Source organism: Meles meles, chromosome Y (genome assembly GCF_922984935.1).
Source record: "Meles meles chromosome Y, mMelMel3.1 paternal haplotype, whole genome shotgun sequence".
NCBI classification, from domain to species: domain Eukaryota; kingdom Metazoa; phylum Chordata; class Mammalia; order Carnivora; family Mustelidae; genus Meles; species Meles meles.
This window is the reverse complement of record NC_060088.1, coordinates 11,728,881-11,746,106: the sequence shown is the minus strand read 5'-3', so window position 1 is coordinate 11,746,106 and position 17,226 is coordinate 11,728,881. Positions and strand designations below refer to the sequence as shown.

At 37.4% G+C, this 17,226-nt stretch overlaps 1 protein-coding gene and 1 long non-coding RNA gene across 2 annotated transcripts in view; one reads left to right on the top strand and one right to left on the bottom strand.

The window, feature by feature from the left end:
• LOC123935905 (eukaryotic translation initiation factor 2 subunit 3, X-linked-like) overlaps nt 1-7,883 on the bottom strand; it is a 42,581-nt gene extending 34,698 nt beyond the window's left edge. The window contains exons 1-4 of the mRNA XM_045996744.1: nt 7,796-7,883; nt 7,083-7,146; nt 5,345-5,472; nt 5,138-5,259 (exon numbers count right to left, since the gene is read on the bottom strand). Of these exons, the coding sequence (XP_045852700.1) occupies nt 5,138-5,259; nt 5,345-5,472; nt 7,083-7,146; nt 7,796-7,864 (383 nt within the window). The 5' untranslated portion in view covers nt 7,865-7,883. The remainder of the gene's footprint in view (nt 1-5,137; nt 5,260-5,344; nt 5,473-7,082; nt 7,147-7,795) is intronic.
• A 309-nt stretch (nt 7,884-8,192) lies between these two features.
• Nucleotides 8,193-16,431, top strand: LOC123935771. Its single transcript, XR_006817017.1, has 3 exons — nt 8,193-8,233; nt 15,563-15,622; nt 16,413-16,431. It is a non-coding gene; the product is annotated as an uncharacterized LOC123935771 (long non-coding RNA).
• The last annotated feature ends 795 nt before the right edge of the window (nt 16,432-17,226 follow it).

Below are 17,226 nucleotides of genomic sequence, written 5' to 3'. Positions count from 1 at the left end.
CAATAATCCTAAAATTTGTATGGAACCATAAATGACCCCAAATAGCCAAAGGGATGTACAATGCAGGAAAGAATATCCAATGGAAAAAAGACAGTTTCTTTAACAAATGGTGTTGGGAAAATGAACAGCCACATGCAGAAGAATGAAGCTGGACCATTTTCTTATATCATACAGAAAAACAGGCTCTAAATGGATGAAGGACCTAATTGCGAGACAGGAATCCATCAAAATCCTAGAGGAGAACACAGGCAGCAACCTCTGTAGCCTTGGCTGCAGCAACTTCTTGCTAGACATGTCTCCAAAGGCAAAGGAAACAAAGGCAAAATGACCTTTTGGGATTTCATCAAGATAAAAAGCTTTTGCACAACAAATATAACAGTCAACAAAACCAATCAGAAGATATTTGCAAATAAAGGTGAGTACCCAAAAATCTATAAAGAACTTATCAAACTCAACATCCAAAGAACAAATAACTCAGTCCTAAGAAATGGGCAGAAGAGGTTAAGACATTTCCGCAAAGACATATAAATGGTCAGCTGACACATCAAAAAATGTTCAATATCAGGCAGCATTATGGAAATTCATATCAGAACCACAATAAGATACCACCTTACACCAGCTAGAGTGCTGAAAATTAACAAGACAGAAAAAAACAAATGTTGGAGGTGCTGCACAGAAAGGGGAACCCTCCTACACTGTTGATGGGAATGAAGTTGGTACAGCCAACTCTGGAAAAGAGTATTTAGGTTTCTCAAGACATTAAAAATAGAAAAATAGAGATACCCTATAGAAAAATAGATGTCTTTACTGTCTTTAATAGATGTCTTTAATGTCTTTCTCAAGACATTAAAAATGGAAAAATAGAGATACCCTATAGAAAAATAGAGCTATCCTATGACCCAGCAGTTACCCTACTGGGTATTTTTTCCAAAGATACAGATGTAGTGATCTGAAAAGGCACCTGCACCCCAATGTTTATAGCAGCAATGGCCACAAAAGGCAAACTGTGTTAAGAGCCCAGATGTCCATTGGCAGATGAATGAATAAAGATGAATGAATAAAGACATGGTATACATATATACAATGGACTACCACTCAGGCATCAGAAAGGATGATATTATATTATATATTATATATATTACATGGATCGAACTAGACAGTATTACACTAAGTGAAATAAGTCAAATCAGAGAAAGACAATGATCATATGATCTCATATGTGGAACTTAAGAAACAAAATAGGAGCATAGGGGAAGGGAGGGAAAAATAAGATGACAAAAACAGAGAGGGAGATAAATGATAAGACTGTTTAAAAAAATAATTTATTTACTTGACAGAGAGCAAGCACGAGCAGGAGGAGGGATAAAGGGAGAGGAAAGAGGGAGAAACAAACTCCCACTGAGCAGGCAGCCCAATGCAGGACTTGATCCCAGGACCCCAGGATCATAAGCTGAGCCAAAGGCAGACACTCAACCGACTGAGCCACCCAGACAACCCCCATTAAAAAACTCTTAACTCTAGGAAACAAACTGAAGGTTGCTGGAGGGGAGGTGGGTGAAGGGATGTGGTAACTGGGCGAAGGGTATTAAGTGACATAATGAGCAGTGGGTGTTATGTAAGACTGATGAATCACTGAATTCTACGTGTGATACTAATAATATTATATACGTTATATAGTTGTATTTAAATAAAAAATGGAAAAGAAATAAGATTACAGTATTCAAGATACCATGTCATTATTATAACCACAAATAATTCACCAAAAGAGAGTAGTGTCCAGAAAAAGATTCACATATGAATGAAATATTAAGGAAATGGAATGACAGAAATAAAAATAAAAAAGAGTTTTCAACAACTCATATTGGAAAGAGTATATAATTATATGGGGAAAAAAATCCCAACCCTTACATATGAAAATCAATTTGAAATATTTCATGGAACTAAAGACAAAAAATAATCTATAAAACATCTAGAAATAAAAGAGTAACAGGAGAATATTTAATCTGCCTTATGATGGAAAAGATGACTTACAGAGGATGCAAAAACCTTTTCTTAAAAAAATCAGACTTCATTAAAATGGGAAACTTCTGCACATTAAAAATCACTGTGAAAAGGAAAAGGAAATTACATATGGAAGAAAGTATTTGCAGTACATGTGTGGTGATTTCTATTAAGAAGATATTAAGAAAATCTTACAGTTGAAAGAAAAATAAGAAGTTTAATTCTAAAAAAAATGAACAAAATGGATAAACTTGAGCCCAAAATTACTCAAAGGAGGCATGAACAATAATCTTGGAACACTACACTAAAAACTAATGATGTACTGTATGGTGACTAACAGAACATAATAAAAAAATAACAAATTAAGAATACAAAGGGAGGGCCTGGTTAGTATTTGGATGGGAGACCGATCTCTTCTGATCTCGGAAGCTAAGCAGGGTCAGCCCTGGTTAGTAACAAGGGGCGCCTGGGTGGCTCAGTGGGTTAAGCCACTGCCTTCGGCTCAGGTCATGATCTCGGGGTTCTGGGATCGAGTCCCGCATCAGGCTCTCTGCTCAGCAGGGAGCCTGCTTCCCTCTTTCTCTGCCTGCCTCTCTTGTCTACTTGTGATATCTCTCTCAAATAAATAAATAAAATCTTAAAAAAAAATACAAAGGGAGACATGAATGTCAAGTATGAAAATAAATGGTAACCAGTATCCTTATTCATCAGAGAAATAAAAAGTATAATGACATATCGTCCTACACCCTCTAGAATTTTTTTTTATTCTTTATTTTTTTGGCTCTTCTTTTACCCTCTAGAATTTTAAAGATTAAATATGTAAGACAGTTTTGGGGCGCCTGGGTGGCTCAGTGGGTTAAAGCCTCTGCCTTCAGCTCAGATCATGATCCCAGGCTCCTGGGATCAAGCTCTACACTGGGCTCTCCCCTCAGCGGGGAGCCTGCTTCCTCCTCTCTCTCTGCCTGCCTCTCTGCCTACTTGAGATCTCTGTCTGTCAAATAAATGAATAAAATCTTTAAAAAAAAAATGTAAGACAGTTTTGAAGAATGAAATAATCACTTATTAGGAAAAATGTGGGACAAATGAGATGTTCATATAATTCAGTAAAGAATGAATTCATACAAAACTATGGAAAACTCCTTGGAATTTCCTTACGAAGTTAAACATACACTTAATCCACATCCCAACAACTCTACTCCTAGGTATTTATTGAACAGGTATTTTAATTTTAGTCCAAAACAGACTGCTTATGTATATTCATAGCAGCTCTACTAAAACTGCCAAAACCCAGAAATAACTCATTTGTTTCCCGACAAGTGATAAAGAAACTAGTATATTCATACAGTGGAACACTAATTAGCGATAAAAATAAGTTCCTGATTCATCATGTAGCAAAAGAAATTTTCAAAAAATATTCTCAAAAACATTATGTTAATTGGAGAATCTAACCACAGAATAGTAGATACAGTGTCATTTCTTTCATATGAACTCACAATAAGCAAAACTAATTTCTGGTGATACAAATTTAGAAAGTGATTAACCATAGTGGGCCAAGCACAAGAGAATTCTCTGGAATGAAATGTACTATGTCTTATTTGGAATGTTGGTTACTATGACACCTGGGTGGCTCAGTTGGTTAAGCCACTGCCTTCGGCTCAGGTCATTATCCTGGGGTCCTGGGATCGAGTCCCGAATCAGGCTCCTTCCTCGGCAGGGAGCCTGCTTCCTCCTCTCTCTCTGCCTGCCTCTCTGCCTGCTTGTGTGTACTCCCTCTGTCTGACAAATAAATAAAATCTTAAAAAAAAAAAAAAAGGTGAAAAGGTGGAATGTTGGTTACTTAGGTGTACACACTAGTCAAAAATAGTTGAACTGTATCTGTACAGTTATTCTCTTCGTAATTTTACGTCAATACAAAACATTTGTAAAGAAAACAATAACCCCTTTTGTTGTAAAGACAACAAAACCCCCAGTTCTATATATGTAAAGTAGTGCTAATTATAGTAATGGATATATGAAAAATATGGTGAACATACAAACCCACTTTATGCAATACTGAGTTTCTTGTTTAGAGGTTATGCTTTGATTTGACATAATAATGCAACTGTGGGGAAAAAGGGTCAGGGAATTCTCTCTGCCACCTTCCCAACCTCCTGTAAGACTAAATTTATCAAAATTAAAAATGAAAGAAATATAATACAGGAGAACTGTTGAAAAATGCAAGAAGACTGCATGTGCAAAGACTGGTAATTTTAGGTATATACAATCCTTGCATTAAAAAATTACTAAAATATACCTTAAGGATTTATAGATTTTGACTGTAAATTTTAATTTTAAAATTTATATTAAAAAAGTGTGGGAGATTTTTAATAGCATTCAGCAGGTAAAACTGTGATCATCTGAAACAAATTAGATTGGTTTGGGAAAAACAACACAACTGTTACAGAATAGGAACTATCATCCAAAAAAAGAATTTGTTGAAAAATCTCTAGCATCTTGAAAAACCATTTGGAATTTCCAGTCTAATGCAGAAAGGTGAGGGCTGACCTTAAAAACAAAAAATATGCCATGTACACAAAACTGTTACCATTTTCAAAAATTATATATTTATATCCTCATGACCTAAACTTTCACTGGGTACCCTTATATATTACTTGGTGTATGTCAATATTGTCTTTTGAGGAATCAAGGAATGCAACATTCCTAAAATAGCAGACTATCAAAGGAATCAGAAAGAAATAATTAAGAATGTCTTTGTTGTTCTGGTAGGAAACAGAAACAACAATGCTGAAAACAAAAGTCCAGAAAAAGAAACTACCAAATGTAATGGTTTCATGTTTACAGGTAATTCTTTAGAGAATCAGCACATATATAATACATCTTAAATATCAGCCTTTCAATCTCTTATTATGTAATATACATTTTAAAAACTGTTATTAAATAATTATTGTTACAAACTCTTACCTAGAAAACATTCTTCAAAATATCTTACATATCAAAACAAATTCATATGTATCAAGCTTTACATATGAATTTGTAAAAAAAAAACAACTTTGGTTTTAATCATTGTTTAATATCTGTATCACATATTTAAATAAGCACAAGACAAACAAGCATGTTTATTACAAAAAACAATCACCTGACTAGTTTGAAGTTCCCTTTGGTGCCTGGAATATCTGTAGGAAACTCATCAGGTGTACTACTGCCACAGGATCTATAACATTCTGGACGAGGACAACTTGTATCATCAAGTTTATAAATCTGAAATCAATGAAAAGGTTGAAATTGCCATCTGGATATATGACAAGTAACATAAAAATAGTTTCTACTTGCACATCTTATGTACCTTGGCATTAGCATATCCAAGCTTAATTGTAATATTTCTCTCCAGTTCATTTTTGAATCTGACAGTGTGAACTCCAGAAATAGCTTTTACAACTGTAGATTTTCCGTGAGCAACATGACCAATTGTACCTACAAAAGAACAAAAAAAATTAATCTATATGCATCTAATTACATCAAATATTTTAGTGTTAGAGAAACCAAATGCATAACTCATTATAAATATGCCAATCTATAACCAATAATGAATTTTTCCTTCCACATACACTTTCTACACAAAGCTTTCCTGAAACAAGAACAAAGATAAGTTTCTAAATACCCAGCTTGTATACAAACACACTCAGTGTGTAACATAAGCAGCTAAGTATACTGTTGATCCGGAAAAAAAAGTAACTTCTTGAAATAAAAATCATTGAACAATATACAAAGTTTTGTGTACTTAGAAACTTACAAGTATTTTGAGTGAGGTAATTTATGCATAAAAATGAGATACAAAAAAAAAGAACCCATAAAAATCAGAAAACACTGTTTGTTTAATTACGGTAATTAAATAAACTTTAGAAGTGGTATAATGTTTTCCAAGTTCTTCATAACTGTGAGTCTTAATAGGTTTTACTATTCGTAGAAACCCTAAAATATCCAAATTTTACAGTCAACCAAGAAACTTGTAAATTAGGAAAAATATTTGGTTATTAATAACATATAAAGACTTTTGAAGACCTGTTTTAATAATAATCCTGTGTTCATTAGCATTTTAGGGCTTCCTTAAGCTCTGGTTTATGCATAACCTTATTCATAGAACAAACTATTTTTTCACAAATCTATGTCTTTTTAAAAAATATATTTCCAGTACTTTTTAAAAAAAGACTTTGTTTTATTTATCTGAGAGAAAGAAAGGGAGGGGAGACCACAGAGGGAGAAGCAGATTCCCTGAGCAGGGAGCTCCATGGTACTGGATTCCAGGATCCTGAGACCATGACCTGAGCTGAAGGCAGAGGCTTAATCCCTTGGACCACTTAAGCGTCCCCCTCTATGTCTTTTTGTAAGACTTGCTTCTTTTTTTTTGTTAAAGATTTTTATTTATTTATTTGACAGAGAGAGATCACAAGTAGGCAGAGAGAGAGGGAAGCAGGCTCCCTGCTGAGCAGAGAGCTGGATGCGGGGCTGGATCCCAGGACCCTGGGATCCTGACCTGAGCTGAAGGCAGAGGCTTAACCCACTGAGCCACCCAGGCGCCACTGTAACACTTGCTTCTTAAGCCAGACATGAAGAGAATTCATTGTGGGTTTTTGGTTTTTTTTAAGATTTTATTTATTTGACAGAAACAGACAGAGAGGGAACCGGAAAAGGGAGTGGGAGAGGAGATCCTGCTCCCTGCTGAGCAGGGAGCCCTACGTGGGGTCTCCATCTCAGGATCCCAGGATCATGACCTGAGCCTAAGGAAGAGGCTTAAGGATTGAGCCATCAAGTTGAGCTGAAGTCACTGTGTTCTGAAGGAACTCTAGCACGTTTGTTCGTGGCTCAATTTCATTTTGTATATATGGGAATATATCAGTCTGTATGTATGTATATATATGAATATATATGAGTTTACATACAGTATGTAATTTATATATATGAATGTTTATATATATGAATTCTTCTGTAATTCAGTTATTTGTACAAGAAATTAAAAAGCATTATTGGATAATAACCAACTCAGGACTTCAAAGTTTAATACTGTATGCAATCAGTTTGCTTACCTATGTTAATTGTGGCTTGTCTGCTGATAACTTCCTGTGAGAGTGGGGTCAATTTGGTAACATCCTGCAATAAAACATTTTGTTAAATCTACCCAGCGTAATATAAACCAGGAGTCTGATTTCGGTTTTTATTTGTACAGCTCGCCACCATCAGTTCAACTCCCTACTGGTTACAAAACAAAACCAAAAGAAAAGTAAAAGAAAACAAAACAAAACACCTTTACTATAAAAGGTGTCTTTATTCCGGAAACAGAATGACTACGCTAATAAATGCTAAAAGCGTTTGTGCTTAAAAGAAAAATTGCAACCTTCACTCTATATATGAAAAGCAACAGGCCCCAAATTTTAGGAGTCCTCAGAAACGGTCCCTACCCAGCCCTTTAAAGGTTCAAAACTTAATCTGTTTAATATATGCTTTTCTCGGACTTTCAGAGATAAAAATCTTAGTGACATTTGAACAGCATAGTTTTAAGCATAATCCTTACGGGTCTTGAATTCGCAGCGATCTCACAACAGCTCGCTGGTGTCGAAGACAAGGGGAAGTGCAGACGGAAGCGTAAGCGCGGCGTACTGCGTACTGCGTACCGCGGCTGTAGTTTTCCTCCTAACCCATTGTCCTGACAGTTCAAAACTGTCCCGTCTGAATGACTGCTGGGAAGGCGGATTATCCTGACTCCTGAGCTCTCTCCTCATCTCGCAGAACGAAACCTTACCAATGTGGAGAGATCCTGGCGAGAAAGATGCGGCTGCCCCAGAGTTACTCCAGCCTCACCACCCGCCATCGTGCTCCAAGGGGAAGGAAGTTATGCGGACGGTTGTCGGGCCGAACGCAAGTCCCCTTGTGTCGTAGAACCCGGAGACCGGAAGACCGACCAGGGCCCACGCCTGACATAGAAGGATGGCGGGTGCAGGAGGGGCCTCTCTATTTGGACTTCTTTCCGCCTACATTTACATAGTACTTGCTGGCATACTTACTAAAAAATTAAGAGCAAACTTTGGGAATCTGTCCGTTGCAGAGGTGAAGGATATTTGTTCAGGCAACTCTGAAGGCAACCCTACAAAGTCGTACGTTTCTCGTCACTCCTGCGAGGTGAGTGACGCAATCGACACGGCCGCTGGCAGTTTCCATTTTCTATGCCGGAATTCTGAACGTAGGTCTCTTCTTTGGGGTATGATCGTGAACAGTGAAGTTTCTTTCCTAAATCCATAATTTTATAACATGGGTTCCAGCCCTGCCTCCCTACATCTGGGTGGTTGGCTGGGAGAGTGCCGTGCAGACCTACTAACGCCCTAAAACTATTCATACTTTGGCGTATGGCGGGAGGGCAATGTCTAAGGAGGTTTCAGTGAAGTCTTCACGGGCCCATGGATGGCAAACCCAAAGTCCTTAGTTTGTTTCCACATTTTTAGATAAATTTTCATCACCTCCAATCACTGCATTCAATATATTTATCTTAAGTATCATACAGAGCCCAAATGTTTGTAAAAAGCATTCAAGAAATTCACTTTTTAAATGATATTTTAAAATGTTAATAACCGTATATTTATTTTTTTTAAAATTTAGCTTTACTTAATTTATCGCATTTTTAAAACTGAACATATTTGGAAAGTAGCTTTCGCTGGGTGGCCAAGTTGTGATTGATATTTGTATTACAGCATTTTTGCACCCTTCTGGAAAAAAAAATACATGGAGGAGGCCAGAATTGAGTTACCTAACACTCTTCATATGCTCCTTTCACAGAGTTCTCAAGATTATTAGGTGGTCGACTCTTTTTTAAGAATTTAATTGTAGGGACGCCTGGGTGGCTCAGTTGGTTAAGCAGCTGCCTTCGGCTCAGGTCATGATCCTGGCGTCTTGGGATCGAGTCCCATATGGGGCTCCTTGCTCGGCAGGGAGCCTGCTTCTCCCTCTGTCTCTGCCTACTTGTGATCTTTCTCTCTCTGGCTCGCTCTCTCTGACAAATAAATAAATAAAATCTTAAAAAAAAAAAAAAAGAATTGTAAAACTGTGGCAGAACCAAAGTGGGTCCTGGTTCTTGTTGACTAATAGGCAGACCACATCAAGTGAACTTGTTAACTGTCACCTTTGCCTCCCTAAATGAGGGTAAGGAGATGCCTTGTATTAGGCCTTTAGAGAAATATTCAGAGTGATTTAATATAATTTTTCTTGAAAATTGAACAATATTACTAGAATTTCTGAAAGAAAATTTTATTTGAGCCCAACTTAGGATAACTGCCCAGAAAACTCCATCTTCATAAAGAAGAAAGTGTTCTTGAGAAGGAACATTTTGTGCAGGATTATGTGTAACTTTTACTTAAAAATTTAAAAGTTTTAGACAAAGGAAATTCCAGATAGTTTCAGACCTTATCTCAAGTTGGTAGTATATGCATCACTATGACATTAACCTTAAGGGAACAAGGTTGGTTTCCTTTTTCATATATTTGTGATCAGAATGGTCCTTTTTGCTTATTTCCTTTAATGATAAAGCTGTACAGTAGTGTTCAGTGCAAAAATACAGCCCATGCTTTAAGGTTTTGCTGAGCCATTCTAACTTTGGTAAATGTTACAGTATAGCTTCCCTTGCATTCCAGAGTTCATGAATTAAAATTTGGGAATTTCCTTTATTTATCATTTACTCCTTTTGATCAATAATCTTTTCTCACAAAGCACTTTTCTCACAAACCAATATATGTCCATTGGTGCCAGGGTGATTGGCATGTCTGCCCTGTGTCCATCAAGTCCTTGTTATATGTATTTTTTTCCTATATATATATATATATATAAAATTTTTTAAATACATATATATATATATATGTATTTAAAAAATTTTTTTACTTAAAGCTTATTGTTGGGGGATCTTACTGGAATGTAAATGGTGGGAAGCTTAAAAATGATACATGTTTTCTATTAAGTCTAACTGATAAGCAAAAGTAGTACATGTGCTTGGTTTAGATTGTATAGTTTTACATTTGATACAACATTTATAACAGATACATGGACAGTACAATTTCAGTAACTACAATTTGAAGGAACTAATGTGATGTTGGAATAGACTTAAAAAAATCTTTTATATTCATCTTGATAAAAGGTAGGAACAATCATGATTATTCATGAGGAAAATGAAGCATGAATATTGAGTAAACATATACAGAACATGTACTTCATATTTACCTTTGGGTGGAGACTAAACATAGAATGAGTCTAAATTCAGCCCCTGTCATCAGGAGGTTATCTTATGATTAAGGAGAAGGCCACGGATATGCTCTAAGGGCTGCTATTAAGTTGGGTGAAGTCTTGGACTTCTTATCTGTTGTGTATAGGTCTTTGCTAATTCATAATCTAGAACTGCATACATTGATCTTGCGCGTTGATCTTGAGTCCAGGCTTCTGTAGAGACAGCTAGTGGGTTTGTTAGTGGGGTCTGAAAAGACACAATAGCTGATAGGGGAAAATGGTTCTTTGAAAAACAAGCTTAACTTCTGCTAGTTTCTGATGGGATGTGGAGCAAATGGAGCAAACAGTTAAAGAATTCTTGAGATGTGTTTGGAGCAAAAAGGTATGTTTATTAAAGCACAGGGATAGGACGCATGGGCAGAAAGAGCTGCACTGGGATTATGAGGAGTAACTTTAATTAGTGGGGATTTAATAATGATAGTGTAAGTCCCTGAGGAATTTGGAAGCAAGGTTTCTAAGACCTTGAAGAGCTAGCTGCTGTTAAGATAAAATTATACACTATTGTTTGGTAAAACAGTAAAACATTAGTCATAAGATCCTTTAGATGTAATCAGTGGGATGTATGTTTGAAGAAAGATTGTTAATGTGTATTATGGGTAGGGGGTGTAGAGATAAAGGAAGTTTCTATAAGGATTGTCTTATGTTGAAGAAGACTTAAAATATCCTGCAGATCTGGCTATTATTAAGCCTTTGTCTCTAGCAAAGCATTAACTTTAAGGTCTTTTGAGCTGCTTGAGGAGGATCGTACTTTCTCTGTATCAAGTATTTGCTAATAGGCTACGGATTGTATGGAAATTTAATTTAAAAAATATTTAAAGATTTTATTTATTTATTTGACACAGAGAGAGAGAAAGAGAGAGAGAGAGAGAGATCACAGTTAGGCAGAGAGAGGGGTAAGCAGGCTCCAGGCTCTCTGCCCGGCAGGCTTCAGTCTCAGGACCCTGAGATCATGACTTGAGCCAAAGGCAGAGGCTTAACTCACTGAGCCACCCAGGTGCCCTGGAAATTTAATTTTATCTACATTTCTTTTGCTCTTGTTCTCATCAGTTCCAACCTCATTAACCGTATGGACACAGTTCTAGTTCTCCCCTGAGTTATGATCATCTCTTAATCTTGAATGGGATGATTACTACTTTGGCTACTTCCTGTTGAAATGGGGTAAAGTTTTGGAGTTTGACTATTCTCTCCTGACCTCATGTAAGAAGTTGTTCCATATCTTGTGAACGGGGCTTAGTGTAATTTAGTTAAACAGTATTCTCATTTCAGGAAGCGGCCCTGCAGGCAGCCTTTCAAAGCTAGGCTTATGTGGTGTAAGCAATCAACTAATTAATATGGATGGACACAGCAGAAACAACAGAAAAAGCATAAGTTAACAGTTGGAGCAAATTATAAACCCATTGTCTGAATCCCGAGTGCTGGCTGTGAGATTTCTAGATGTCAGGCTCCAAGCATCCTCAGATAGAGTGGGAGTAGTCAGCAGCAATCTGATGGGTTTTTCTTGTTTGTAGTTCACATTTCTCTAGTAATCCCTTTAAGTGGCCCATGGAGCTAGAGGCATGAAGATTCTTTACATATGAGCTGTTGTGGCAATTTCTCTGAAGTTTACCTTGTGTTGTCCAGCTTCATTCTTCAGGGTTTCTGGAAAAAGGGCACTTTTAGTCCTTGATGATCCCATGTCAAGAGAATGGGAGCCAGATTGGAACCTTAGTTTGGAGAGTCTCAGTCAGATACTTGAGGAAACCAGAATAATTCAGGGTCCAGACCAATTTTACAGGCAAACAAGAAGCAAAGTTAATTCATCAGAATTAGAATCTGACATCCGCAAATGTGTGTTATTGAATCTTTTATAGAGTTTATAATCTTATAATCTATAATCCTCTATAAAAGATTTTATAATCTTTTAAAGATTATAAAATCTTTTATAGAAGAAATTTATTCTCTCTTCAAAAATCTGGGGGTGTCCCAGGCAGTCCTTACCCCTAAGATTTAGGCCTTTGGGGCTGGGGCTGAATGCAGCAGCTTGTGTGTTCATGCCCTGGTGTTTGTGGATATATGTGTGTGGCCAACACAGAGCCAACGATCTTAGGTGCCTGGTCTTATCATAGCAACGTAGCCAGGGTTCCAGCAATGTACTGGACAGCTGACCTTTTCCTGGGAAAGGATGGTGAGAGTATGTTTTAGGGTCCCCAATGCAAGAGCCCTTGCACTGGTTCCCATTGAGCATGAGATTGCTGGCATTGGGAGTTTCAAGAGAGCATTCTTCTGCCTTTGAAGAGCACCAGGGCTGTAGCCAGGCATGTTAAGCATTGGAGCCTGGCTCCTGAGCCCTGATGGGATCTCTAGGCCTCAGGCCCCAGGGAGAGGGCTGGATAATTGTAGTTAGGGAATCCAACTGCACCAAATATGGCAGTGGCAGGAGTGGTGATAGTAGTACAAAACTGGTTTGTGGGTACCCCCATGCTCTGTGTGTATTAGGGAGAGTAAAGATGGATTTCTTTCTGAAATTTTCTCATTTCTGGTACATTTGGTTGGTTCATTAGACTGAGCATCTGACTCTTGATTTTGGACTCAGATTGTAATTGCATGGTGTGAGTTTCAGCACCTCTGTCATGCTCAGTGGAGAGTATGTTTACTCCTTCTCCCTCTGCTTCTGCCCCTCCTCTGGTAAGTGCTGTCACTCTCCCTCAAATGAATGAATGAATTACTGAATGAATCTTTAAAAAATAAAATCATCCTCATTTCTGTCAAAGACACCCAAATTAACACTAATTTGTAAAACAACCCAAGTTTTAACAAACTTGGCCTAATTATTTATATACATGCAACAAGAATAGTGACTGATCATACAAGCTTTCTAAAACATGCTTTGCTGGAACTTTTAATAAGTAATCTTAGATTGCATTTTTAGATTTTATTTATTTATTTGTTTGTTAGAGAGAGTGTGCACAAGCAGGCAGAGTGGCAGGCAGAGGCAGAGAGAGAAGCAGGATGCAGGACTGGATCCTAGGATCCTGGGATCATGGCCTGAGACAGAGGTGGCGGCCTAACCGACTGAGCCACCCAGGCATCCCTTTGATTGCATTTTTTTTTTTTTTAAGATTTTATTTATTTATTTGACAGAGAGAAATCACAAGAGAGGCAGGCAGAGAGAGAGAAAGGGAAGCAGGCTCTCCGCTGAGCAGAGAGCCCGATGCGGGACTCGATCCCAGGACCCTGAGATCATGACCTGAGCCGAAGGCAGCGGCTTAACCCACTGAGCCAACCAGGTGCCCCTTGATTGCATTTTTAATAGACTTTCAGAAGGCCGGAAACCAAGCTACATACTTGTCATCAGAGTTGCCAGCAATACCTGTAAATTTGGGTGAATTCCTTTCTTTGCAAGGTCCCCAATATATCCTGATGTTCTTGCATCTGCTAGGAAGTAACATTCTTTACTCTTTACTGGTAAGGCCGCTGGGAACTTTTTAAGGAAGGTATCAGACCAACAGTTGCAAGGAGCTTTATGGCTCCAGGTTTCATAAAGTCAACTGTAGTTCCTCGAAGCTATCTGTTCATATCTGAGTCTATGCCTGTCTTTCTCAAAGACGGCATCCAGGCAAAGTCTTGTTAAAATAACCCTTGTTTCCAATGGTGTCCTGTTACAAGGAGAACAGATTCTTATTGAACTCATGCAAATGACTGTGATTGCCTTGAAAGAGTACTCATTGAGAGTTTCTGAATTCTGAGAATTCAAATAAGGAGAAAACATAAATATTTCAAATTGTTTATAGAGGAATATTTTTAGCACATTTCTGCAATTGTTAGCATCTTAAGAGAAAAGATTTCTTTAATCTGAAGAGCAGGGCCACCTGGATGGTTCAGTTGGCGTACTCTTGATTTCTGTTCAAGTCATGATCCCAGGATCTTAAGTTCTGGACTTGAATTCAGCAGAGATTCTGTTTTTCCCCCCTTTCTTTCTCTCTGTCTGTCCCTCATTTCATTCCCCTACACTGTCTCTCTCAAGTAAATAAATAAGCCTTTTAAAAAATACTCTATGGGGAGAGGGAGAGTCCCTCCTGACCTGGTAGCCTGACGTGGGACTCGATCCCTGGAGCCTGATATCATGACCTGAATTGAAGGCAGACTCAACCCACTGAGCCACCCAGGCAGCCCAATAAATAAATAAATCTTAAAAAAAAAAATCTGAAAGAGCAAACAGAATCACCCATGTTCCTAACAAGAGTCATAAAAGGTATAATCATTGTTTAGTCCCATGTAATTAATTCTTGCTCTGTTTGAGTACAGTTTTTCCAGTAGTTCCAAAAATTCTTTTTTTTTTTTAAAGATTTATTTATTTGACAAACAGAGATCACAAGTAGGCAGAGAGGCAGGCAGAGAGAGAGAGAGGAAGGGAAGAAGGCTCCCTGCTGAGCAGAGAGCCTGACGTGGGGCTTGATCCCAGGACTCTGGGATCATGACTGAAGGCAGAGGCTTCAACCCACTGAGCCACCCAGGAGTTCGAGTTCCAGAAATTCTTACCAAATTTTGTTTTATTATCTTTTAATTATCTTTTTTTTTTTTAAAGATTTTATTTATTTACCCGACAGAGAGAGATCACAAGTAGGCAGAGAGTCAGGCAGAGAGAGAATGAGAGGGAAGCAGGCTCCTCGTGAAGCAGAGAGCCTGATGTGGGACCCGATCCCAGGACCCTGAGATCATGACCTGAGCCGAAGGCAGCGGCTTAAACCACTGAGCCACCCAGGCGCCCTCTTTTAATTATCTTTAACACATTAAAGATAATTGAAAATCTGTTGTGTATACAAAATGAACAAATCTTTTAAAATCTCTAAAGGTAAGAATGAGAATTTTATTCAAGCCCAAATTAGGTAAGCTGCCCAGGAAATAATGCACTTAAGAGGGAACAAAGCTCCAGAGAGTGAACAGGTTTTAGAGGGTTATATACTTTTACATTTTGTGAAGGCTCAAAAACATATACATTAGCATAGAGACAGGGATCATCAGTTTTGTTGTAAAGGAACACAGGCAGTAGGAGTACTAACAGATACAATGAAAAGATGTTTTTTCTTTAAGCTACTTATTCACAAAGCAGGTGTACAAATGCATATGGCAAGAGTCATAAATCAGGCTTTTGGTTTGAATAAAGTTTATGTATAGTCATGTTAACTTAGAAAGAAATTTAAAATGTCTCCCCTTATTTATCAGACCTATAGAGAGGTTTTATGTTTTTGTTTTTTCCCCCCCTCAGGAGTAACCTATTGTGAGCTGCTGTTATATCAGAATTCTTCGGATTGTCAAATATATGACGGTATTTAATAATTTTTAGAAACATGTCTTTTCATAGTACAAATTTCAGTAAGGTATAAGACACATTTGCTAGCACATTCAACTTTATCTTTGGTTTCTCTGTAATAAGAGAGACAGACAAACCTATGTTTAGTAGTTAATTAAATATTTCACTATTTTATCTTGGAAAAGATCTAGATGTCCAATGAACTTAACCCAGTGGAGATCTTCACTTAATAAAACTTCAGGGTTTTAAGTTACCAAAATTTTGGAAGCTATTTAAAAGTAACTTTTAATTTCTCTTTGCTCTTAACAATTACTCATGAAATGATAGAGACAAAATCAATCACTATCTTTTTAACAATTTTATTTATTTATTTAACAGAGAGAGAGAAATCACAAGTAGGCAGAGAGGCAGGCGGGGGGTAGAGAGGGGCAGGCTCCCTGCTGGGCAGAGAGCCCAATGCAGGGCTCAATCCCAGGACCCTGAGACCATGACCTGAGCCAAAGGGAGAGGCTTAACCCACTGAGCCACCCAGGCGCCCCAATCACTATTTTAAAGTGATCTATTTTCACAAATTGCAACAGAGGTAGAACTAACTAAGTATAATACTACCTCTAATTGTCTATAGAGAATACAAATTCATTTCATTTGAATTTTTTCTTTTTTTAATTTACTTATTGTTTCAAAATAAATCTTAGTTAAAATGGTAACATTCTTTTTTTTTAAAGTAATAGTTGTTGTTAAGTAATTTACAGTATCTTTCTAGCTCTTGGTATATCACATTCATTGTCTGATCCCTATTTTCCAGATTGTTCCCTAAATTTGAGGTAAGCCAAGGCTCATTCCTTGTACTTTTTTCTTTTATTTATGTCTATTTATGTTTTTCTTTTATTTATGTCTTACAGCATCATTTTCTGTATCCCAGTAAATCCCAAAGGTTTATATCTTTAGCCTTGATATTTTGACTGATTTATCCAAGTACCTACTAGACAGCTCCACTTAGGTATTTAATACATGTCACTATCTTGACTTAACGCAAACAGAGTGCCTGATTTCCCTTGCCTCCTCAGTTCTTTTCCTCTTGCAGTCTCTTTCATCTCAGGAAATGACAACTCCATCCTTCTGGTTGGTCAGTCAGAAATTTTGCTCTTATCCTTGAGTTCTTCCTTCCCTTCTACTTTCATCTGAGAAATCCTGATGGCTCTATCTTCACAATACTAGTGAAGTCAAACCACTTCTCACTTTTTCCACTGTAGTCACCTCATGAGTGACCTCAAGATGAGTTGCCTCATCTTGATTGTTGCCATAGCATCTTTACCCTCTTCTTGCTTCCATCTTTGTCTAAGTTCCATTATTAAGGAATTAGTAGCCTCAGTTTCTTTGTGACTATTGGTCAGAGATATTAGTTCTTTATAATGTGGTTGACATGAAATTCTTTTGTGAGGTTTGTTTACAAACTAATTTCTTAATGATTAAGCTTTGTAGTACTTTGTGCATTTAGAATTAAAAAGATTTTGTTATGCATGATATCAAATGTATCATTGTCTGAGTGGTAATGTCTTTCAGATCAAGAGCTCCCATTAACAACAATAAAGTTGTTTATGTTCAACACATAACAGCAG